Genomic DNA, 26,899 nt, shown 5'->3' on the forward strand with positions numbered 1-26,899 from the left:
AGTCGATGTTTAAGCAGTTTTTGTTTTGTTTTATTTTATTCAGCTTAGTTTCATAGACGTATTTCATCATATTTTAGTAGATACAATTTTGTAAACAGATTTTTTTAATTTCTCATTTTTTTAAACCATGAAATGGACATGTTTTGCCCTGTTTTCTGTGTTTGACGTCACAGCTCGGGATAGTTGCTAGTAAAGGCCTTGGGATTGTGCGCAGACTTAAATTTGTGTAGCCTAATGAAGCATTTGTGCTCACATACAGTACTTGAGTGTGTTTTGATATTCTGTTGTCTCTGTGAGTTTAGTGCTTTGTCATTTCTGTCATTTAGGATGGGCTGCTCCGAGCCTCAAATGCTTTTATGGAAAAAAACCGGCGGAGAGGCAGAGAACAGAAAGAGTCTTGGCCTATATTTGAGAACAGTGGAGTGGGTTAACTGCGTTCCTCTCTAAAACACCTGCTCTTGCATTTCTCTCTCTTCATCCTGCACTTCACTTCCCAACTGAGTCATTACTGTGTTTCATTTGATCATGAAATCTCAGCGGACATATCTCAAAGGCAGAACAAGTAGGAGAAAGAGTTTGGTACAGCGACTCTTCAAGGACTGAACATGTTCTGGTGTGAAACACGTCCTTGTGTTAACTGTTTGTGATGCTATCAGAAACAGAAAGTTGCTTCACTTATTTAAGCTTTCTGAATTTACTTGGCAACAAATATATAATTTGAATTGTTAATGCTAAACATTTATTTCAATTATGTGTGTACACTGTAAAAATTATTGTGGTTTTAATGGTAAAAGACTGCAAGGACAAACCTGTTAATTGGTTAACTGTTACTTTTCCTTAATATATGTATGGTGAAAAACTGATAGATTTCACTTTACTTTAAATGTAATTGTACAGTAAAATACTGTTAAATGTACAGTTTATGGAAGTAAAAAAGTGCAAGTCATCTTATAATTTATGGTTTAAAACACAATTATGTTTCTTTCTATAAAAATATATATTTTTTTCTAAACACTTCTGTACATCATAGTTTTATGTTACATCTAATCTCTAAAACATTATATTTTGCTGCCATATTTTGTATATTTTTATGATTAAGTTCTGGCAATCACAGCTGCCATTTTTTGTCATAAATTTCACAGATTATAAATTATTATTATTATCATTTTTATTACAGTGAGCTTTCAGTCAACTAAAATTAATGAAATATTTATTTTTCAGTTTATTTTTTCCCAGGAAAGTTATGGGATTCTAAGTCTTTTTATGAAATAGTAATGAAAATCATTGATTTGATTTGATTTATGCATTTTGGAGTATTATTATATATTAAATATTGACTATATAGTATGTAAATAAAATACTTGGCAGGAATATATCATTCAAATGAATATTATTAACACAAAATATATTTAATTCAATGTCATTATGCCATTTCTAAAGACTCAACATATATAATTAGGTCTATGGAAATATAAACAGTGAAAACTGTAACGGTAAAAATTAAAATGACAGACTATATCAAAACTCTCATATGGCAATAACAATATCTGAGATGATGAGATGATTCAGATTTCCCTAGAGATCACATAACATTGATATATCATTCTGCACGATTCCTTTGTGGCCTGAAATGACACACCTTCATGACTCCACAGTCTTCTGTTGCAATCAGAGCTCAGGAAATGAAAGCACAGCAGGAAAAATGAAAGGATGATGTACGGCAGATGAACAGAGGAATATGGGTTGCTTGCAGTGTAATCTTGTTTGTCAGTGACTTTCAGGTGATCTGTTAGATTTATAGCTAGAGTGGATGCTGATGATGTAATTTATTTCATTCAATGCATTGTTTATTCAGTTTTTAATTTAATTAATTAATTCATGCATTCATTCATGCATTCATGGTTTCATTCATCCACTCATTCATTCATTCATGCATTAATTAATTGATTCATTGATTGATTGATTCCTTCATTCATGCATTCATGCTTTCATTCATGCATTCATGCTGAGTATTTATACAGGACTGCCTAAACATTACACATAACTGTTTTTGAATACATAGATGTCTTTTCTTCTCTGTTGACACTGAGAAACAGTGTAGCTAGGATTACTCTAATTTACGTTATTTTACTTTTTTTTATCAAATCAAATCAAGAGTTAAAATTGCTATTATAAGGATGTATACAATCAAATGATCACAATCAAGAATTTAGCAGCATTAGCTTTTATTTCATATAATTTCAGTTCACCAGCTCTGCTGCTGGTAGTGTTTTTTTGTGGACTTGCTGCATTAGGAGTGTCTATATTTTTCAGTTCAATCTGTGCAGAGAATTATTTGGAATCGAGTTGACTGTTAAAGTCTGTCAATAAATGTGGCTCACATCATATATATATATATATATATATATATATATATATATATATATATATATATATATATATATCACCTGAATCCCAGTGAAACAGACTTCAGCGCTTCTCAATATTCCAATGCGGTTTTAGTATTATGGTTTGATGTTAAGCCGCCATTTCTGCTAAGTTGGCAGAGGTTTAAAGATTGCCTGTTTTATCCTTTCGAAGATTGCAGCATTTCATATTAAAGCGAAGTCTTTTCCTGCTAAATTTAGATCACTGATCAAACACATGTAACCAGCTACTCAAAGTTTTAGGGTTCACTTGCACATTACAGTCAGGCAGGTCTTCAAGCCATTTCATATGACTAAAGATATTGCATTTTCTTTTCTATTCATATTTTATTTTTATGTATTTTTAATGTATGTAATTCTATTATATTAAAATAGTATATTTATACTGTTCTATTCAGCTTTTTTTATGTATTTTATTTCTTTCTTTTTTTTACAGCCTAATTTTACAGGACTTCTTATAAATGCGCATCTCTAATTTGAATGCAAACACATCTTTATTTTCTGCAATGACACCAGATATTGTCACTAGAGGCCTTTAGGGACGTAATACTTTATTTAAATCAGTAAGTCTATCAGTTGAATCTGGGCCATATTTAGATTTTTAGTAAAATGCGTCGGGACACTGAGACACGCACCTCGTGAAAGCAGGACATCTGGTCACTGCTTATCAGTCCTTTTTGTCCTTCTTGCCCTCCTATCACGAGCAGAACAGGAGTTAAGGTCCTCCGTGAGCTTTGCTCTCTCACACTGCCGGCACATTCACCTCCTCTGATCCTCTCTTTCACTTATTCATCAGCACACTCATCTGTTCTCTTCACCTTCTGCCTTTTCTTCTTTTTCTTGAAACCGTCTGTAAACCAGTATCTGCTGTAATACCCAAATCCTTTTGCCTAGCAACCAGAAGTCATGGGACCTTACATCACCACACCCTTTGCATTATGAATTGAATTTCCATTCCATATGCATAAAATGTTGGGATGCATATATATATATATATATATATATATATATATATATATATATATATATATAAATATATGAAAACCTGCAGTTGGTTTGGTGACTATGTTTGGTGACATCTGTATCAACATATGCTAGTGAGCAGTCAAGTTGCACTCTGCAGCAGGAGCAACAGATGAAATATAGAGCTCTAGAGCTCTAGAGGCTTGTGTAGATGAGAAATGTAACAGGTGTGCAGTAAGGATGATGAAGCGTCCCACTGCAGAGCAGCTCTCTCAGCATTTGTAAACTGACTGCTGTTCTGTAGTGCAAGCAAACCTTGTGTGTGTCGCATTCAACAAGTCAATCTCCCTGCTGTGTCATTAAACAGGTTAAGTGTATTAGATGTTATGTTATGTTGTGTGTTGTGTTGTGTTGTGTTGTGTTAAAGGGTTAGTTCACCCATATATTAAAATGATGTCATTAATAACTCACCCTCATGTCGTTCCAAACCCGTAAGACCTCCGTTTATCTTTGGAACACAGTTTAAGATATTTTAGATTTAGTCCGAGAGCTCTCAGTCCCTCCATTGAAACTGTGTGTACGGTATACTGTCCATGTCCAGAAAGGTAAGAAAAACATCATCAAAGTAGTCCATGTGACATCAGAGGGTCAGATAAAAAATTTTGAAGCATCGAAAATACATTTTGGTCCAAAAATAACAAAAACTACGACTTTATTCAGCATTGTCTTCTCTTCCGTGTCTGTTGTGAGAGAGTTGTTATGTTATGTTATGTTATGTTATGTTATGTTATGTTATGTGTTATGTTATGTTATGTTTTATATGTTATGTTATGTTTTATATGTTATGTTTTATGTTATTTTATGTTATGTTATGTTTTATGTTATTTTATGTTATGTTATGTTTTACATGTTATGTTATGTTTTATATGTTATGTTGTTATGTTATGTGTTATGTTATGTTATGTTATGTTATATGTTATGTTATGTTATGTTATGTTATGTTATGTTATATGTTATGTTATGTAATGTAATATATGTTATGTTATGTTATGTTTTATATGTTATGTTTTATGTTATGTTATGTTATGTTATGTTATGTTATGTTATGTTTTATATGTTATGTTATGTTATGTTATGTTATGTTATGTTATGTTATGTTATGTTATGTTATGTTGTTATGTTATGTTATGTTTTATATGTTGTGTTATGTTATGTGAGTGTGTCCTTTAAGAGTCTGAGCAGTTGTTAATTGGGAGGCTGTCTGGGTCAATCTCCATGGTAACCACTGATTTAACCTTTGACCTTGCGATGACTGAGAGATTTCATACATTTTTGTTTGTTTGTGCCTTTTAAAGGTTTTGATGTGTTCACACCACACAGATTTTTGTGTTTCATTCTTCCATCCTCCATTCTGTCTCTTTTATGAAAGTTTTTGGGTGATGTTTTATTCTCTATAATCCCTGAATGTGTGAGTTGAAGAACAAACGTCCCGGTGTCTTGGCCAGATCTCTGCTCACTGCACTCACAATCCAAAAAAAGAATCAACAGCATTTATTTTTACAATAAAAAAAAACTAAACTAAAGCATATTTATAAAACTTAAAACTGTTTGCATTTTATTTATTATTATTATTATTATTATTAATTTCTATTATGTATACATCTTTATGTGTGTGATATAATAACAACATCTTAATGAATTGCTTTTATTCAAACCAAAAAATATTATTTAATATCACTGAATCAACCTCAATATTTTCATGAAACAAACAAAACTAATTTGTCATGGCTTAAATCAAGTAGAAATAACTGTTAATGGTAGCATTGATGGTATTTAACATGCACTTTCAGCTTTAACGTTTGCAGGTCGTTTACATTCACATACAGCTACATTACACACTGCATGAAAGTCAATATTGAAAATGGCATAATGGGGCACTTTAAGTGTTAAAGCTTCTGAATGTACAGCCTCTTATGCAAAGTATGATATTATGTGGGTGAAGCATTAAAAATCAGTGGGATTTTACAGCTTTAAGGATTGCTGGTGTGTATTAGCAGATGCCTGAGTCTGTGTTTGCTAGTCCATTACCTACTAGAGACCTTTATCATGAGCCCCGCATCCGTCTCCTCTGACAGCCTGCGTTCTTGTTGTTAGTCTCCAGTTTTCATCAGTTATCGACCTTCACCAAACTATACAATAAACCTTAGATTTGGACATTATTTCTGGAGCTTGATGTGGTGTCTTACTGTTTCGTGTGTATCAAAACACATGCAACTTTGCTAGCATCCACCAAAATGTGCTAGTTGATCTGCAAGAATAATGATCACATCTTTGAGAAGTGCAAAAAATTTTCAGTTGTCGCAGGTTTTATGTAATGAATATGTAATTTGTGACATCTAGGATGCTGAATGGTGATCTCATGAATATTAATCAGAATGTGGACGAATATTCAAACAGTTTTTTTTCTGTTATGGAGTAACAAATCATGACCAGTGTTAGTATCACTGAGATATTATTATTGTTTGAATTAGTTTTTATTTTTATAGGAGAAATATTGCCTTGGCATGATGACATGATATAAGTTTGGATTTTTATTTATTTCTATTGTATTTTATTTTATAATAACTTTTCTCGTGACATATTTCAACAAAAATCATATATCTAACCAAGTCAGTCATGGGATTTTGTAGGTTATAATGAATATTATCATTTTTCATTGGCTCTAATTTCTCAACTTGTGTTAATAAACCAAATTGTGTTTTAAAAAGTGACGCATGTACACTAGAGCATTAAATGCAGTCAAAAGACCAAGCTCATTGAACTTGCTATAGTGTTTTTACAGATCTCTTGTATTTCAAACCAAATCCCATTGCAGACTTACATTTCCAGCAATATTCATTTTTCTTTTTCAGAGTGTACTCTAGTCATATTCTTTGCCATGCAGATTTATTGTTTCAACTTCGAAGCTTATTTGCATCTGAAATAGAGCATTTGGATGAACTTTTCCTGATGAATTAAGCATTGCAAATCAACAATGAGTGCTCCTGATGGCCCGGCAGAGGCCGTCAAGAATAAATCAGATGTTTCTCTGCTTTTGAAGTGCTTCGCAAACACTGAAAAAAGCTCTGTTTGTTTACAGAGAAACATTGAGGGGAGTTAATGAAAGAGAGTTTGCTAAATGGGTCAATGCTGCTGAATGTCAGTGTTATTGTGGTAGTTGTGTGTGTGTGTTTTATTTTTGGCGCTGTATAATGCAGTCATGATTGGCAGCATCAGAAGAGCATCAGGCACCTATGTTTTCTCCACGGGTGTGCTGCCTGCTGTCAGAGGTGTTTTTGATTTATCGCCCTCTTCGGCTTGAACTAAGATCCAGCACAGATCAAGCATTTGCACTCAGACACACATATTTCCTGTATACATGTATGTATATATGTATTTGTATATGTATATATGTATATATATATATATATATATATATATATATATATATATATATATATATATATATATATATATATATATATATGTGTATATGTATTTTGCAGGAAAAACTTAAAGTTAAAAGGCAAATAAGTCTACATAAGATAAATACTAAAACTACTAAAAAATGAAATAAAAATTAATTAAAGCTGAGAACTTAAACAAAAATACAATAATTAATACTCTCGCAAATGTTTTCTTGAGTTACTAAAGTTGCTCAAACTGAAAGATCAAAAAAACTAAAGCTAATCAGAAATATTAAAAATATATATATTTAAAATCTAATACAAATGACATAAGCAGATTAAAATTTACTAAAATGTAAACTAAAATTATTAAACGCCTTTATTTATACAATTTGGGGAAAAACAACTTATAACATCAAATAATTCAAATTAAATTTAGGAAATAAAACGCTATGAAAGCAATCACATATTCATTTCCCACAACTATTTCTAATTACAAAGAGTCAAATAAATAGAAGTATTTTGTTTTTGAATGTAAGGAAGGCATTTACTCCTTTATTCACATTTGGGGCAAACACTAACCTTATCAATAACCTAGGTATTTAAATTTAATTGAAAAGTAGTTGAGAGAGAGATATGGGGAAGAGAGACAAGCAGAAAGCTTGTGGCCACAGGCATAAGATCATGAAAAGATTTTTTATGAATCTTCACAGACTGTCATACCTTTGTGATCTGTGATAGTCTTAGTGAAGTGAAACCGAGATGCAGAGATACAACAAGAAGGACAATTAGCTGTTTTTATCTCCGCTGGGCTCCTGTCTCTCTCTCTCACTGAGGGTTCGAGGGAAGAACATTACTGCTTCCTGCAGTCTGATGCTGATGCACTTCTGTTAAATATTTCACAATGCACACACTCGGTCTGTTCTGCTGCAATGTGGTTTCTTGTCACCGAGCAATTGGCTCTTCATGACGAGAGAGACACGCATTCGGTCTGCGTTCGGATTTTCAGATGTATGTAGTTCCACATCTATGCCTCGTCATCTGCCTCTTCCTCTCATGTTGTGTCCTATTTTCTTAAGATATTCTCTCTTTTAAATACGGATACTGAACATTTAGTTGTGAGATTTTGTGAGAATTAGACTCAAAAACATCTGTTTTCATTTAAATTGCTAAAGTTGTAATGAATGAATGAATGAATAAACAAACGAATAAACAACAATTACTTTCGTCAGCTGACAAACAGTTCGTTCATGAACCCCAGTTTGAAAAACCCTGGAGTAATGTAATGATTACATGTCATGTGTAATCACTAACTGACTACAATTTGTAACTTTGAGATTAAGAATATATGAAAAAAAAAAAATCAACTCGAAAAAAAAAATCATTAATATTTGTTATTCATTTCTTTTGATTCTGGGGATAAAAGTGACTTGGAGACATTACTGACCATGTGTGTTTGTTTATTTATTTTTAGTGTTTCTCACACACACACACACACACACACACACACACACACACAAACTTGTAGGTCTGAATCTATAGGGCAAGATGCAGCCTGAGGAACTACAAGAAACTGATGAAAGCAAAGCAAAAGAACAAGAGACAGAAAAGATGATCAGAAGGAAGGAGAGCAGTGGGGAAAAAATAATTGGGAAGATCACTCAGGATTTTAATCAGGAAACACACACACACACACACACATCTACATGCTTAGATCAGGTGTGATGAGCAAGTTGTTCACTCTAAGCGAATAAACTTTCTGATTATTGCATCATGTCATTAAGCCAGTCTCTATGCTGATTTGTTGACGTTGTTGTCTATCTTTCAATAGTTCCAGTCTAGATCCAAACAAATCACTGACCGTTTTCTTTCCCATCCTGAATGTGTGATTGTTCGTTTCTTTCAGCTGTCGCACCAGTAACCGCAAGAGTCTGATCTTGACGAGTACGTCTCCCACTCTTCCCCGGCCTCACTCTCCTTTACCAGGACACATCGGTGAGCAGAGCACTCCTCACTGATCACATGATCTGCTCCTCTGAGCTACAGACACATTCAGTCTATCTACATGTGTCATTCTCTCTCTCTCTCTCTCCGTCCGTCGCACAGGAAGCAGTCCGCTGGACAGTCCTAGGACGTTCTCCCCCAGCGCACCGGCCCATTTCTCTTTCGCATCATCCAGAAGGTAAATAAACAGCTAAACAACCAAGAAGCTGTCCTCAATCTGATGCTTTAGGCCTTGTTTAGACAGCTGGTACATATCTAATGTTTTTGACATGTCTGACTCAAATCTGTTTAGTCATTGCAGGACAGTAATGTCTCTGTATCTCATGCGCTTCCTGAGTTTAGGACCACGGTGAAATTTCATGATGGACACCCCAGTTATCAGTCCTCTCTTTCCACACTGGCTGCCACTCTCAAACAACTTACACTGACGACACTGACAAACCAAACAGATCAGATTTAATCACTCGCGGACAGTCAGTCCTAAAGATCAGATTTGAAGAACAAATCGAGTTTGTGTGCTGCCTGACTGAAAGCGCACATTTGTCCTTATCGATCTTGATTTCACTGCTCAACAACACAACAATCTCAAGACTCAAACAGGCTTAACATCCAGAGCTAAGCTAAAAATCAATACAGACAGTACAGAAGTTACTAGTTTTTTTTCTTCACATTTTTGACCAAGCAATGCAAAACTCTTTGCCCTTTTCTCTTCTGCTCACGAAGCCTGCATTTAGTCGATCAAAAATGATATTATAAAATATTATTTCAATTTAAAATAACTGGAAATGTCAATGTATTTTAACATGCAATTTATTTCTGTGATCAAAGCTGACTTTTCAGCATCATTCCTCCAGTCTTCAGTGGCACATGATCCTTCAGAAATCAGTCTAATAGCTGATTTGCTGCTGAAGAAACATTTCTGATTATTGCGGTTGAAAACGGTTGTTCTTCTTACAATATTTTTGTAGAAAATGTGATTTATTTTTTTCTTAGATGAGAAAAAGTTTGAATTAACAGCTTTTATTTGAAATAAAAAATCTTTTGTGTTATTATAAAAGTCCTTACCGTAATTTTTTCGATTCATTTGATTTGTCCTTGCTTAATAAAAGTACAATTGTCTACATAGTTTTGAATGGTAGAGAACATTTGAAAAATCTTAAAACATATTTTAATATTCTGAATAAGGGTAAATTTTGTGTTTGTTTACCCTGGTTTGTTTATTTATTCATTCATTTATTCATATATCATAAAAAGAATTGTTTGTGAGCAGCAGCAGCAGGAAGGAAGGAGATTCTCCAGGCGGCTAACACACACACATATCTCAGCATCATCATTCCCCAGTGAAACATCCTTTTGTTCTGAAAGACGAGTGCAAAGGAGAGATGTGCCTCTGTCCTGCGAGGGCTAATATTGGATTGAGCCAGTATAAATCTCATGCAGCGAGATGGTAGCACAGTATGTGTCATCAGTCCTGTCCAAAGCACAGCGCAGCTGCTCACTGGAAACACTGGAAGATGAAATATAGTGCTTGACAAAGATGACACAATCCAGCCCAGTGCAGCAATACATCACAACAAAAGTGTGTACATGTACACCATTAACAAATGTCCTGAAACTCTTGGGCCAAGCCGAGCGCTTCGGCCCTGCAGGGATACTGCTTTCATTACGAGGAACCTTTGTTTCTGAGCGCACTGGTCCTCTTTTGAACGTGCTCTCTTCTTATGTAGACCCCACTGGGAATGTTGCCTGCACAAATACACACTAAACAAAGCAGAAATGCGACGGTTGCCTAGCTACCACACAAGAATGCTGCCACATGAAACGGACTCGTAAACTCTGGCCACAAAGGACCGTGATAACTGCAAACGGGAAGCCCCGCCCCCAATGCACGCCATTGGTTGAGCTGATGTTTCTGTTTGTTGCGGCCAGTGACACTGAAATGACATACCTTTTTATTTTTTACATAATTTTTTATTAATGAAAAGATGAACATTTTCGGTCAGGAAGATGTTTTTGTAAGGAGTCGTTTATGCATTTATTTGATTCAAAATACAGTAAAAACGAAATTGAAATATTATTACAATTTAAGATAAGACTGTTTTCTATTTGAATATATTTTAAAATATAATTTATTCAATGCTGTATTTTCAGCATTATTACTCCAGTCTTCATTGTCACATGATCTTTCAAAAAAATCATTTTAATTTGATGATTTGCTGCTCATGAAACATTTCTGATTATTATCAATTTTGAAAACAGTTATACTTCTTAATATTTTTGTGGACTTTTTCTAGATTTTTTATGAATAGAAAGTGAAAAACAGCATGTATGTCTCTACCTTTTTATCTAAAATTGTATAGTGTAATATCTATTAAATTGTAATATCTAATGCATCTTTGCATTCAAGTATTAAGTATTCATTTCTTTCATTTGCAGACTCATACTGAATTTGCTTGATATGAAACATTTAGCTGAACGTTAGCTTTCAAACATGTACTCTGGTTGCAATGAACCTGTTATTTAATTTTTGTAATTTTTTCACTTAAGATTAACTGTGCATCTGGTACGTTTTGGAACGGATTACAAATCTTTATTTTGTCTGTCTCCGTAGGGCTGATGGCAGACGCTGGTCTCTGGCCTCTCTTCCCTCCTCTGGATATGGGACAAACACACCCAGCTCAACGGTACAGGACAAACCCATCCATAGAATGGTGCTGCATTTATATTTTTGACTAAATAATCACTTAAAGGTGCTGTTAACCATTTTGCTAAAGTATTGCAGACACTTAAATACTCTCCTCCACCATCAAACACATGTGGATATATTAAATAGTAAGGCAAAACAGGATAAATCAAAATGGGTGAGAATGATGAATTTGCAAAGAATAATAATGGAGAAAATTTCCATTCTGCCCTTTTATTCGTAAATTTTGTAAAAAAAAAAAAAAAATAGTGCATTGTCTAAATCATCAGTGGCCTAGATCCAGTTCAATAAGTCTGAATTGTTATAATTTATAAAAAGGTAACATTTTAAATTAATGACTGATAATTAGATAATGTGAAATTATATTCGGAATGTGGGCTTCATTTGAGCAACTTGACATCTTTTTTTAACATTCATGTTCATTGGTCTTCTTGGGAAAAGTTCTTGAGGTTATCTGGTTTTGCTCATAGACTCAGGTTGCTTTTGGCCTTTTATTGACTCCACAGTGACATATATTTGTGATTAAAGGCAAACTCATTCACTCATGAACACAGGGGAGCATCAAGTAGGAGTGGAAATCATTACCGCAGGCCCCTGTGTTTACTATGCATTTACAGTTCACTTGACTCATTTGGGTCGCTAATCTTCTTTTATAAGTGCATTATAAACCTTCTAAAACGACTCTTGCAGTATCTTTGGCTCTGAATATTCAAGCCATGATTCTGCAGACATGCAACAAAATAGGCTATAGAATGCAAAAAGTTGAAAATGTAACAACTTTTAGAAAACATGTAAAATGTTTTAGCATTTTTTTACAAACTGAGTTTTTTTTTCCCTCATCATTTTATGTGCCAGCACAACTAAAACTAAAACCATTTGAAAATAAAAACTTACTTGCAATAAAATACAAATATTTAAATACAAAAAAACCCATTAAATTATGCATTAAAATGCAATGATAATAAATTGTATATGAGTAGTAATGTGTGTATATATCATTTATTTTATTTCAGATGAATATTCACCAAGGGAACATTTCTCATTTTCATTTAAAGTTCTAAAATCCTAAAGTACTACAAGAAGTAAAAAAAGGAAACTATATATATATATACAGATTTAATATTAAAACATTTATAAAAGTGAAAAGAAAAAAAATACTAAAACTGTAAAAAAAGAAAAAGAAAATGAAAACAGAAAATATTAAAAAATCTCATTCATAAAATTACAAAAACTAGAATAGTTTTTACTAATTATACTAAAATTACACAAGTCAACAGTGTCTGATTGATTGATTGATTGATTGATTGATTGACAACCTTCAAGATAAAGACTGATTTGTTAGTATCTGATTTTCTAAATGTATTCATAAATATAAAAATGTACGACACAGCAGTGAAAATTTTTTTATTAACCATTTTCATTTTGTCAGGACATTGTCGCAATGTTTCTTCGAAAGGTACTTATTTCTGTTTCTGCTTAAGATGAATAGAAATTCGTATAATTAGCATGAAGATGTTATGGTGTCATAATTTTGATCAAATAAACAGTAAATCGATCTGTTAATAGCATTCTCTGTTTGTTTTTGTGAGACTATTGTGAGACATTTTTGCCCCATCTCTTAAAGTATAGAAATGTGTATCCTGTATGGTATTTTCCTCACTCGTTTGTGTCATTTCTTTAGTCTTCCAGCTCGTCTCAGGAGCGGCTGCATCAGTTGCCGTTCCAGCCCACCCTGGACGAGCTGCACTTCCTGTCCAAACACTTTGGCAGCACTGAGAGCATCACTGATGATGATGGACGGAGATCACCGCAGGTGCGACCGCGCTCACGGAGTCTCAGGTACACAATCACACGTCAGTGTCTGAAGCAACCAATTTATGCACAATGTCTCTTAGTCATCTTTTATGTTCCTTCACTCTGCTTCTCTCTACAGTCCGGGGCGATCGCCTTCCTGTTACGACAATGAGATTGTTATGATGAACCATGTTTATAAGGAGCGGTTCCCTAAGGTTAGCGAAACACAAACACACACTTCAGACTAAAATTAGATTATTAAAGGTGTCATGATATGAGAAATCCCATTTTCCTTGATCTTTTGTCTTTGTACCGAAACTGACTTGTTTGGATATTGTGGTATTTGTGACATCACACAGACAAATACCATCTCCGGAGCAAGACATCGACAGATAGTTACACAGCATCGCAGCATAGGCCCCGCCCACTGGCTTTCAGTCACTTAAAGGGACAGTTCACCCAAAAATAAAGATTCTGCCATCATTTATTCACCCTCAAGTTGTACCTGTATGAGTTTCTTTCTTTAGCTGAACACAAAAGATGATATTTTGAATAATGTTGGTAGGTAAACAGTTTCAGTTTCCATTGACTTCAGTTGTAAAGACAAAAATTACAATGGAAGTCAAAGGTGATCGAAACTGTTTGCTTACCAACATTCTTCAAAATATTTTTTTGTTCTCTTCTCAGCGGAAGAAATTCATGTGGATTTGGAACGACACGAGGGACTGTCTCTTTAAGAGGCTTTAGTGTTTTTAAATTAGTGAATCTACGCACTTGCAGAACATTATTAAAGCGTTGCAGATATGTTTTGCCTGCATTGCCTTTTTCAATTTTTTGCCATTCCAGTGAAGTTTCACCCCGAAATCAAAAAAAAAAAAAAAGAAATCTTATTTTGAATGAAGAAAATGTAGTTTTTAGGACCAAGAGTTTTGCACTGTTGCATTATTTTCTGGAAATATTGACGAGTGTTCATTTTAGACCCGAGTTTGTCTGTAATTGAGCTCAGAATATAGTCCCTGTTGAAGTTATTATTTAAATGTTGTCTGGTACCTTCAGGCCAGGGCTCAGATGGAGGAGCGCTTGGCTGAGTTCATCGAGTCGTACTCACCTGAGAACGTGCTGCCGCTGGCTGATGGGGTCCTCAGCTTCATCCACCACCAGATCGCAGAGCTGTCCCGAGACTGCCTGACCAAATCTCGTGAAGGCCTCATCTCCACCGTCTACTTCTACGAGCTGCAGGAAAACCTGGAGAAGCTGCTACATGAAGTGAGCGTGTGTGTGTGTGTGTGTGTGTCTCAGCTTGTATGAATTGATATCTCACTTTACTTGACTGGTTTATTAAATCGTTTTATTAGTTCCATAATATTTCATTAGTTCAATGTTTGTCTGTTGGTTTATTTAAAGAAATGACCTAGTTAATATCTAGTTAAAGGATCAATTATAATGGATTTAATTATTATTATTATTTTTTATTTTTTTTATTATAATTTTTTTAACGAATTGTGTCGTAATATCAGAAATTTTAATTCCACACCATCAGACATTGTTGCAAAATTCACTATTCACAAATATTTTAATACTTAATGTAATAAACATTTAAGATTAAAACATTAAATATTTTAATAAATTATTTTAAATTAAAAAAAATATATATTATTAAATGTAAGCTTGTGCTTACATTTGTATGATAAAAAAAGGCAAATTATTTGTAAAATTGAAATACAATGGATATTTAATAATTTGTTTGGTAATTTAAGAATGAATTATTTTAAGGATTTTAAGTTATTATTAAGTATTTAATGATTTATTTAATATATTGTTTAATTTGGAGTCATTCAGCCCTTCATACATTATGGCCATGATCAAATCTTTTCCTTGAGTTTCACATTTTGTAACCAACTATATATTTTTCTACAAAACTAATTTCGAGGATCCTAAATAATATGAATTCACTCAAGTGTGTGTCCGAACTGTTGACTGACCGAGTAGATTAAATGATTTTTAATTTTCCCATTAAGATTTTTAAGAGATTTCAGTAGTCAATAGTATCTCTAACTGAAGAATCTCTTTTTTTTACTGAATGATCTTGTGATATCTGTCAGGCCTATGAGCGATCAGAGAGCTCAGAGCTGACCTTCATCGCAGAGCTGGTGAAGAAACTCTTCATCATCATCTCCCGTCCTGCCCGACTGCTTGAATGTCTGGTGAGAGTCTCCACACACACACACACAAACACACACACACTTGATCTGCCGGTCACTGGGCTTTGTCGCTTCTTTAGCTTACTTTGTGCAGTTGTGATGGCAACTGGCTGATGGGGTCACCAGGGGTCAGGAGAAGAAAGTACGATGTACCGAAAGGCCCGAGTGTAACAAAACTCTCGACTGGTTTTATCAAACACAAAAGACCCCTGAAAATGTGTCCAGCAGTGCGATCACTGAAAATATGGATCAGTGGTTAAATAAATAATATGGATCACCAGATAAATACATATGTGGACATGAAATATTTAGTTATTTTGGTGAAACTTACGATAGTGAACAATAGTTAATGCACTAACTAGCAAAAACTAACAATGAGTAATAGATTTGTTACAGTGTTTATTAGAACGATTAGTTCTTAACATTATTTAATGAAAATACAACTTTTAACCCATTTTTGGTTCATGTTAACTCAGGTCCACTGAATATTAACAGATATAATTTTAACTTTAATAAAAGTTGATTCACAAACTAGTATTTTTAATTCTTAGTTCATGTATTACAGTTTCCTCAAACATATTAAGCAGCTATTTTCAACATTAATAATAATAATACATATTTTTTGAGCAGCATACCAGTATATCTGAATGATTTCTGAAGGATCATGTGACACTGAAGACTGGAGGAATGATGCTGAAAATCCACAAGAATTAATTACATATTAAAATAGATACAATATAAAAAAGCAGTTATTTACAACTGTACTGTTTTTACTGTATTTTTGATCAAATAAATGCAGCCTCGGTGTGCATTAGAGACTTCTTTCAAAGGTATTGAAAAGATCTACAAACGCCAAATATTTGAGCAGACGTGTATTAAGTGCAGAATGCAGCAATTGACCAAAAATCCTATTTTTTCCATGTTTCTCCAGGAGTTTAACCCTGAAGAGTTCTACCACCTTCTGGAGGCAGCAGAAGACCACGCTAAAGAGGGCCAGCTGATGAAAGCAGACATCCCGCGATACATCATCAGCCAGCTCGGCCTCACCAGAGACCCTCTGGAAGGTGAGAAAGACGAACACGACTGAGCATCCTCACACAGCGAGCGCGTGTGTCTCTGGAGGGAAAGAGCGTAGAAGAAGCCGGGGAGAGGAAGGGAAATGTAGGTCATACTGAGAGACATTGTTGAGATTATGGAGCAGGTTAAGGTGGTGCACAGGCGGTGGGAAGTTTGTATTCCTGCCAAGAACACAGGGAGATGTGTAAGCACCGCTGTGAACCTGGCAAAAAGCAGCCTGCTCTGAGTAATGGGGCTTTTTATAAAAACATACACTTATTCTCTCTCACTGCACAACTAAACACAACAAAACACTTAACAGGCAGAAAATTCACTGTGTGAATTCACCAGTTTAATTCACAGATTTATGTAAGATGTTTTTATGTTCATTTCCACCTTATAAACAATGTGACTCAGTCTCATCAGCCCTAATTAAGTAGCATTGGCTCAACCAATGGTGTTTGAGTTTAGAGCATTGACTGACCAATGGCAGACTGATGTAGCATTTAAAAAATAACCATTATTTTTGCTGTTCAATTAAGTGCTGCTAATGGCATATTAGAGTGATTTCTGAAGGATCATGTGACACTGAAGACTGGAGGAATGATGCTGAAAATTCAGCTTTGATCACTGAAATAAATTACATTTTAAAGTATATTACTGTTTTGCTGTATTTTTTTGAATAAATGCAGCCTTGTTGAGCAGAAGACTTATTTAAGAAAAATTCTAAATCTTACTGACTGCAAACTTTTGAACAGTGGTTTATTTTATTTTTATTATTATTATTATTATTATTATTATATATGCATTATATAATCATTTAATTGATCTTGAGGCTATTTTAGGTTATTAATTGCCCTAGAAACATGTCAAACTTCTAAAACAACTAATTTATGTCTCAGAGCCAGTACTTGTTCACTGCATAGTAAAATGTATTAACCTAACTTGATTCTTGCGTGCAGAAATGGTGAATTTGGAGAGTTATGACAGCGAGGGACCCCACACGCCAGAGACGGACGACTCTGCTGAAGTGAGTGTATAAATATAATCATGTTTATATTGCTTTGTAATAATGAAAAAGATTGCAAAGATTGAAACGTTTACCTACTAGTAATTTAAGAGAAAAAGAGAGTGTGGAAAAAACAGATCAAGATGTGTTATATAAGCCTGCAATGTTCTCCCTCTTTAACATGGAAACATATTTTTAATGAAGGACTAGGCAAACTCTCGCAGCACAACTGCAGCGGCAGGGATTCAGGATAAAAGTGGTAGTAATGAAACGGCATAGGGAGTGAAATTATACTCCAGTTGATTTATTTCCCCTGCACTGAAACCTTTATCTGTCTTTGTCTCAGGGGAAGCTCAAAGCCATCAAAGCGCCCTGTGAATCAGACTTCCAGACTATCAAACTCATCAGCAACGGAGCGTATGGGTGAGAATACCGCTATTCACTCTCAATTTACTCTGAAATTACTCAAAACCAATATGTAAATGTGTATAAAACAGATCTCTCCCTCTCGTTTGGATCGTAGAGCTGTGTATTTAGTCAGACACCGAGAGACTCGGCAGCGCTTTGCTATGAAGAAGATCAACAAACAAAACCTGCTCCTGAGGAACCAGATCCAGCAGGCGTTCGTGGAGCGGGACATCCTGACCTTCGCCGAGAACCCCTTTGTGGTCAGCATGTTCTGCTCTTTTGAGACGCGCCGTCACCTGTGTATGGTTATGGAGTATGTGGAGGGTAAGACATTATCCTCATTCAGCAGTTGAATGAATCCTAATTTCTACACACAACCCAGATTTTAGTCATCATTTAGCCAATTAAAAACACTTTATTTTTTGTTTAGGCGGTGACTGTGCAACGCTGCTAAAGAATATCGGAGCACTTCCTGTGGAAATGGCCCAGATGTACTTTGCTGAAACCGTTTTAGCGCTGGAGTACATTCATAATTATGGCATCGTACACCGAGACCTGAAACCAGACAAGTAAGTGAGCGCCCCCTGTTGGAGTGGAGGTCACGTGTGAAAACAACATATTGATCCAAAGTGCTGTACAATATAGAAAAAAACTGTACTGCAAAAGCATCTTTTACACATTTCCAAAAGTATAAAGATGCGTCCGATTAGTATAATGCCACCATACATGTAATACTGAAGTATTTTTCCCATTTATTTTTCTCTTTTTAGTTATAAGCTATAAACCAATCCAACCAGCAACAAGGTGAATCTCAAGTTCACGTTACAAACTTTGATTTCAGACAAAAAAAAAATTGACAAAAAGACAAAAGTAGAAGACTGTATTTTTCATAAGTGAAAGAACTACAAACACATAAAGCACTGTAAACGTCATTAGTGATTTCAACAGATTGGAAAACTTCTGATTTAAAGATGTTGAGTGTGTATGTAAAAAATATTTTAAGTTAAAAAATTTGCATACACACACTCACACAAACATATTTTTTTAAGTAGTTTGAGAGCATAAAAAAGCTGACTCATGTCAATAATAGTGACGTGATTCTCTTAATCTTCTGATTCGTGGAGATTTCTCTGCAGAATCATGGGTAATGTCGTTTTTCATTAGGAATTCTGAGGTTGATTATGACTATTTTAAAAATACATTCAACAAAAGCTTATATCATCTATTAACTAACTCGCTGTTTACAGTAAGTCTGTCTTTAATGGTTTATAAGTTATCGTTAAAAATCAATTCTAACACTATGAAGAAAATAAACGGGATTTTTACTCTGGGAACCGACTGTAGCTCTATATTACATGGTGTAAAACAGATCTTATGTTTTCATTTATTTCTGAAGTGAACGCTCATGGCTTGAGGTTCTTCTTCACAGTCTGCTGATCACGTCGATGGGTCACATTAAGCTGACAGATTTTGGCTTGTCAAAGATGGGACTCATGAATCTCACCACTAACCTGTTTGAGGGACACATAGAAAAGGACGCCAGGGAGTTCCTGGACAAACAGGTAAGGAAAGAGGCATGTCCTCTTGATATTCAATTCACATGCCAGGTGTAAACAGGATGGTATTGTCTCTCTGTCCCAGGTGTGTGGCACACCTGAGTATATCGCCCCGGAGGTCATTCTCAGGCAGGGCTATGGGAAACCAGTGGACTGGTGGGCCATGGGTATCATCCTCTACGAATTCCTAGTGGGCTGTGTGCCATTCTTCGGAGACACGACTGAAGAGCTCTTTGGTCAGGTGATCACAGGTGAGTCTGAATCTTGAGGTGAATCCTGATCGCACTTCATGTCCCAGCACATCAGAGCTAATATTAGCAGCAGCGGTGTTGATTAGTGCTAAAGCAAACACATTCTTCTTCTCCGGAAACCTCTTGAAAAGTGCTCCATTTTTCTCACAGAGCTTTGTAATGCCATACACTGAAATGTGCTGAAGAGCTTCAGTGCTGCCAACAGATTTCTATGTGTGTGTTTGTGTAGATGATATTGAGTGGCCTAAGGGAGACGAGGCACTGCCTAGTGAAGCTCAGAGTCTGATCTCTGCCCTGCTGCAAACCAACCCACTAGTGCGACTGGGTACAGGTACACACCCACCAGTTTAACACACTTTCACACACTTATGTTATAAGTCAAGATGACATGAATTCAGATTGGACATACAGGGCCCTATTTTAATGATCTAAACGCAAAGTGTAAAGTGCACAGCACTCAGGGTGTGTCCAAATCCACTTTTGCTATTTTAACGATGGAAAAACAGTTGGTGCGCCCAGGCGCATGGTCTAAACGGGTTGTCCCTATTCTCTTAATGGGTAGTGGATGTTTTTTGAGCATAACGTGCAATAAACCAATCAGAGTCTCATCTTCCATTCCCTTTAAGAGCCAGTTGTGCTTGTGCCATGACGGATTTGCTATTTACACGGCTGAATTTGGCAAGCGCAAAGACAGAACGCGAGATGAAACGGAGCTGCTCGTGTGCGAGCAAATAGGTAGCCTAATTCTGATACATGCAATGACTATCCATTATGATATGTAGGCATTTATATTTATATTTTATATATATATTTATATATATTTAATTAGCCTACAAAAAATTATTATGCATTGCATTAATTTTTTATATTTGTTTGTGTGCTGCTGTGCGTCCCTGTGTTTAATAAGTAGCGTGTATGCTTTTTAAATAACAAAGAAAAAACATTGTGCCAGACCTTAGACCTGGTTTGAGCTGGTCTATGGCGCAGTCTATTTTCAGCTCCTTAAAATAGCATTGCGCCAGCAATGCACCTGAACACACCTCTTTTTTAGACCAGCACGCTCATGGGCGCACAAATGAGTGCAAATGCATTTGTTAATTAAACGACGTGGTGCTAGACGGGAAAATGCGAACGGCGCCGGACTGAAACTAGCAAACACACTTGCACTGCACTTTGCGTCGCATTGCGCCGGGTGTATGATAGGGCCCTTTGACTTTAATACATATTCTTGATCTAATTGTGGGCAAATTATTTCTTTCTATTGGATAATTTCCTTTTTTCTTTTGCAGAATTTCATATATTTCTTTCTTGTTTCTAGATTTAAAGTGTTATGTCAATTAGATTCTTTAATATAAAGACTGCATTTATTTGATGAAAAGTACAGTAAAACAGTAATTTTCTGAAATATTATTACAATTTCAAATACCTGCTTGCTATTTGAATATATTGTAAAATGTAATTTATTCCTGTGTTTCAAAGCTGAATTTTTAGCATCATTACTCCAGTCTTCAGCGTCATTTGATCCTTCAGAAATCATGCTGATTTGCTGCTCAAGAAACATTTCTGATTACTAATGTTGCAAACAGTGCTGCTTAATATTTTTAAGGAAACGGTGACATTTTTTTCAGGATACTTTAATGAATACTAAGTTCAAAAGAGCTACATTTATTCAAAATATTATTCTTTTGTAACATTGTAAATGTTTTGAATGTCAGTTTTTATCAGTTTAATGTATCCTTGCTGAATAAAAGTATTAACTTTATTAAAAAGAACTTAATGTATATTATTGTTCACCAAAAAATCTAACTTCTGTCATGATTTACTCAGCCTCATTTTGTTCAATAGGAAGGCAACGGTCAAAGAATATTAACCGAAAGTGGGAACTCCTCCCCTTCTCTGAGAATCCTGAAAGCTTAGAGGATAACACCAGTACAATAAACTGGACAATTGTATTGCTAAATATGCAAATCCCATGCAAATACTGACAAGCCTGCAGGCAGTATATAATGTGGTGAGAGCGATAATTGCCTCAGAATCTTGTCCTTCACGCTGCCATTGTCGAAGATGCACCAGAAGATACGAGATAGCTTCTTCACCACATCTGATGGCTACCTTTTGCCGAATTTGCTTTGCAACCCAGAAATGTTCAACCAGGAGGTTTCCTTGGGACTAGTGACTGCACACACTGTGGTTACAACAGATTCGTTGACCTCAGGCTGAGGAGCAGTGTGCGATGTCAACTTAAGGCCTGTGGTGAGAGCCCTAGAGCAGGTGGCACATAAACCACTTGGAGTCATGTGCTCCAGAGCCCTGGAGGTGAATCTGTTCTCAGCAGGAGAGAACATACAACCCGAATTCCGGAAAAGTTGGGACGTTTTTTAAATTTTAATAAAGTGAAAACTAAAAGACTTTCAAATCACATGAGCCAATATTTTATTCACAATAGAACATAGATAACATAGCAAATGTTTAAACTGAGAAAGTTTACAATTTTATGCACAAAATGAGCTCATTTCAATTTTGATTTCTGCTACAGGTCTCAAAATAGTTGGGACGGGGCATGTTTACCATGGTGTAGCATCTCCTTTTCTTTTCAAAACAGTTTGAAGACGTCTGGGCATTGAGGCTATGAGTTGCTGGAGTTTTGCTGTTGGAATTTGGTCCCATTCTTGCCTTATATAGATTTCCAGCTGCTGAAGAGTTCGTGGTCGTCTTTGACGTATTTTTCGTTTAATGATGCGCCAAATGTTCTCTATAGGTGAAAGATCTGGACTGCAGGCAGGCCAGGTTAGCACCCGGACTCTTCTACGACGAAGCCATGCTGTTGTTATAGCTGCAGTATGTGGTTTTGCATTGTCCTGCTGAAATAAACAAGGCCTTCCCTGAAATAGACGTTGTTTGGAGGGAAGCATATGTTGCTCTAAAACCTTTATATACCTTTCAGCATTCACAGAACCTTCCAAAACATGCAAGCTGCCCATACCGTATGCACTTATGCCCCCCCATACCATCAGAGATGCTGGCTTTTGAACTGAACGCTGATAACATGCTGGAAGGTCTCCCTCCTCTTTAGCCCGGAGGACACGGCCGTGATTTCCAACAAGAATGTCAAATTTGGACTCGTCTGACCATAAAACACTATTCCACTTTGAAATAGTCCATTTTAAATGAGCCTTGGCCCACAGGACACGACGGCGCTTCTGGACCATGTTCACATATGGCTTCCTTTTTACATGATAGAGCTTTAGTTGGCATCTGCTGATGGCACGGCGGATTGTGTTTACCGACAGTGGTTTCTGAAAGTATTCCTGGGCCCATTTAGTAATGTCATTGACACAATCATGCCGATGAGTGATGCAGTGTCGTCTGAGAGCCCGAAGACCACGGGCATCCAATAAAGGTCTCCGGCCTTGTCCCTTACGCACAGAGATTTCTCCAGTTTCTCTGAATCTTTTGATGATGTTATGCACTGTAGATGATGAGATTTGCAAAGCCTTTGCAATTTGACGTTGAGGAACATTGTTTTTAAAGTTTTCCACAATTTTTTTACGCAGTCTTTCACAGATTGGAGAGCCTCTGCTCATCTTTACTTCTGAGAGACTCTGCTTCTCTAAGACAAAGCTTTTATAGCTAATCCTGTTACAGACCTGATATCAATTAACTTAATTAATCACTAGATGTTCTCCCAGCTGAATCTTTTCAAAACTGCTTGCTTTTTTAGCCATTTGTTGCCCCCGTGCCAACTTTTTTGAGACCTGTAGCAGGCATTAAATTTTAAATGAGCTAATTAAGTGGATAAAAGTGTCAAATTTCTCAGTTTAAACATTTGCTACGTTATCTATGTTCTATTGTGAATAAAATATTGGCTCATGTGATTTGAAATTCCTTTAGTTTTCATTTTATTAAAATTTAAAAAACGTCCCAACTTTTCTGGAATTCGGGTTGTACACTGCCCGCTGTTCTTTTCTCTGTCTCACTTCCTGCTGATGGGGGACGCTCTGACGTTGCACTTGCCGAGAGCCAGACTTTATGTGTTCAAAATCAGCTAAGATTTTGCCTCTGGTGTTATACAAAATCAGGGAAGAGAGAGTGTCGGCCAAGAACTGGCCAAATAAACCTTGGTTTCCGGACCTCAGTGAGATGTTGGTTGCTCACACTTGGTGAATCTCCCTCAGAAATGACCTGCTGTCTCTAGCAAATGGCCCGATATGGCACCAGCCCAGAGCTGTGGAGCCGTCATGTATTGCTACTTCAGGGGTCCTAGAGGGGCTAAATGCCCTCCCTCCCGTGTGCTTGACACACACACACTGAATCTTGGGGACTTTCTACTAGGCTCAGTGATGCACTGGAGCCACTGAGCATGGCCCCTCACCTAACTCTATTAGAATTGTGTTCGACTTGAAGCCGCGATGTGCAGACCAATTGTTCTAAGACCTGAAAGTACCATGAGAGCTATAGAGGGCACAGCTTCGGGCTTCACTGCTTCAAGTCGAACACACCTAATAACTAGAGCGCATTAGCATCAGTTACTGTCATTTCTGTTAGTTACAACAGCCTACAGTATGCTAGCTAGCTATGCCTTCATCACATATATGGATATTACCTGGTTGCAATCATTTACAAAACTGTTCGCTCTCCATATTTTAATTAAGCTGCTAGAAGGAACATTCATTCAGGTTGTAGTGGTATTTGACAGTTGAGAGAGATGGCAACTTTTAGTGATGGTGATCTGACATATCGATACTAATGCCAGCATCGAAAGTATCAATACTCAAATAATAATATCGATAATAAGGTGTGTTGTTTTGTTTTTGTTTTTTTTGTACCAAGGAGTTTGTTTATTTAAAATAAAAAGAATGACTTTAATATGAATTGAATTCGGTGAATAACTTATGTTAGCGACTAATTGTGTAAGACAGAACTATTTTCATGCTCATCTAAACACAAGCAAATGATGCAAGACAGAACTAATCGATCACAGAGAGCATTCACTCCCTTTGATTCATTTTTCACTTTTAAAAAGGGCTGCATTTCCCAAAAGTATCGCAAGAAAGCATTGATGCTTTTGGAAATGGCAGCCCAGAACAATCCTTATCAGAAGACAGAAAAACATTATATGTTTGAGTTGTTTCACGATAAACAAATTGAAATTGTCAGAATAAAAAGGTTGCATTTTATGTGTGCAACACCCTGTGACAGGCAGCCCCTGTCATGAAGATGAACCATGATTTTACTAAAGTGACCTAGTTCAACTATATATTTGTAGATTTCCATGGTTACCAATAGAGCAAATATATTTTAACCATGTGTAAACAAAAATATAACCTAATAAATTGCACTTAAAGCATATTAGCGTAATGTTAAAATGTTTTTTTTATATAAAGTTAAGTGGATATCATTACCCATTACACTCTAATTTAATAATTTAATAAATTTCATAATTTAAAAGTTCGTATTTAAAAGTATCGTATCAGTATCAACGATACTGGCATTTAAAGGTATTGGTATCGTACCGAAAACAAAATAAGTGGTATTGCCCATCCCTAGTAACTTTTCCACAAGTGGGCATGGTTTCAGCGCTGACAGCGGACACACCGCCAGCATTTGCTTATTTTTTCAAGATTTGATAGTAACACATTTTTCTGTAGTGTGACAAACTCAGAACATATTTAATATTGCTTTACACTGATTTTAATTGTTTTTAAAACCGTTGCTTGAGCGCTTTAGCATGTTTAGATCTGGAAGAAAATTAAGCAAGTAAGACTGGAGGGTAAACCAGTTTTTGCACCACAATGCATGGCCATAATACCTTATGTTACCAGGATTGCGTGTTTATCTGTTTGTCTATAAATCTGCTTCTCTTTACACTAACAGGTGGAGCATTTGAAGTAAAGCAGCACTCGTTTTTCTTGGGATTGGACTGGAATGGTTTACTCCGACAGAAGGCCGAGTTTATCCCTAATCTAGAGTCTGAGGAGGACACCAGCTATTTCGACAGTAAGGACACTTGATCGCCATCTCTCTATCTCTCATCATCATCATCTTATACTCCCTCTGTTTCAGCACGGTCCGAGCGTTATCGGCACATCAACTCCTATGACGAGGATGACACCAATGACGATGAGCCAGTAGAGATAAGACAGTTCTCCTCCTGCTCGCCGCGCTTCAGCAAGGTCAGTCTGACACATGGCTGCATTCATATTTCATGCTTTCTTTCTCAGAAATACCCTTGAATGTGTAAACAGACACATTAACACTTATCTTTCTTCTTTATCTTTCTTCTTATTTAATTTTTAATGGTCCATCAAGGTCACATTGCATCCTCGGATTCCTTTTAGGGGAGAACAGGCATAATTGTCACAATTTTAACTCCAGTGATTGTGTTTATTTTCTAAAAACAATTTTTGTATAGACATGCAACCCTCTTCAGGACAACTTGCTGAACAAAGGCCTTGGAATAAATATTTCAAGTGATTTCAAGCACCTAAATATAACAAAGGAAAAAAAGCCACCATAAAGCATTACTGTTCAAACAGTCAGATCAAAGATGATTTAATCTTACTGACAGAAGTCTCTTATGCTTAACAATTCTGTATTAATTTCAGCAAAAATACAGTAAAAACATAAATCTTACAGTTTTTTTCTATTTGAATATATTTTAAAATGAAGTTTATTCCTTTGATGCAAAACTTAATTTCCAGCATCATTACTCCAGTCTTCAGTGTCACATGATCCTTCAGAGATCATTCTGATATGGCGATTTACTGCTCAAGAAACATTTCTGTGATGAGTAACCAAAAGCAGCCTTTGTTCTGTCTTTCAGGTGTATAGCAGCATGGAGCACCTGTCCCAGCTGGAGCAGAAGACACCTATAGTAACCCGTCGAGAGCACAAAGGTCGTCGTGATGACAAGATGGCCAAGCGGGAGAGTTTGGGAAGCTTGAGGGACAAGAGCTGGAGGACAGGCTCACCTGAGATGTACGTTTGAGAGAGTTAAATTATATGAATACATTCTATCAAAATTATCGAATTTTAACAATCCCTCTCAATGTCTTTTTTTAATTTCTTTTTTTATTTCCAC

The 26,899-nt window shown here is 35.8% G+C and overlaps 1 protein-coding gene across 2 annotated transcripts in view; it reads left to right on the forward strand.

The window, feature by feature from the left end:
- LOC132142727 (microtubule-associated serine/threonine-protein kinase 1-like) overlaps positions 1 to 26,899 on the forward strand; it is a 45,708-nt gene that overhangs the window by 14,844 nt on the left and 3,965 nt on the right. For both annotated transcript variants that reach the window (XM_059552819.1, XM_059552820.1), the window contains 18 exons: positions 8,742 to 8,830; positions 8,942 to 9,017; positions 11,451 to 11,523; positions 13,225 to 13,382; positions 13,477 to 13,552; positions 14,394 to 14,603; positions 15,440 to 15,541; positions 16,470 to 16,602; positions 17,557 to 17,624; positions 17,950 to 18,026; positions 18,127 to 18,335; positions 18,442 to 18,580; positions 19,441 to 19,573; positions 19,653 to 19,818; positions 20,048 to 20,149; positions 25,693 to 25,815; positions 25,882 to 25,991; positions 26,642 to 26,796. In XM_059552819.1, coding sequence (XP_059408802.1) covers positions 8,742 to 8,830; positions 8,942 to 9,017; positions 11,451 to 11,523; positions 13,225 to 13,382; positions 13,477 to 13,552; positions 14,394 to 14,603; positions 15,440 to 15,541; positions 16,470 to 16,602; positions 17,557 to 17,624; positions 17,950 to 18,026; positions 18,127 to 18,335; positions 18,442 to 18,580; positions 19,441 to 19,573; positions 19,653 to 19,818; positions 20,048 to 20,149; positions 25,693 to 25,815; positions 25,882 to 25,991; positions 26,642 to 26,796 — 2,199 coding nt within the window. The remainder of the gene's footprint in view (positions 1 to 8,741; positions 8,831 to 8,941; positions 9,018 to 11,450; positions 11,524 to 13,224; positions 13,383 to 13,476; positions 13,553 to 14,393; positions 14,604 to 15,439; positions 15,542 to 16,469; positions 16,603 to 17,556; positions 17,625 to 17,949; positions 18,027 to 18,126; positions 18,336 to 18,441; positions 18,581 to 19,440; positions 19,574 to 19,652; positions 19,819 to 20,047; positions 20,150 to 25,692; positions 25,816 to 25,881; positions 25,992 to 26,641; positions 26,797 to 26,899) is intronic.

This window comes from Carassius carassius, chromosome 6 (genome assembly GCF_963082965.1).
Source record: "Carassius carassius chromosome 6, fCarCar2.1, whole genome shotgun sequence".
NCBI classification, from domain to species: Eukaryota; Metazoa; Chordata; class Actinopteri; order Cypriniformes; family Cyprinidae; genus Carassius; species Carassius carassius.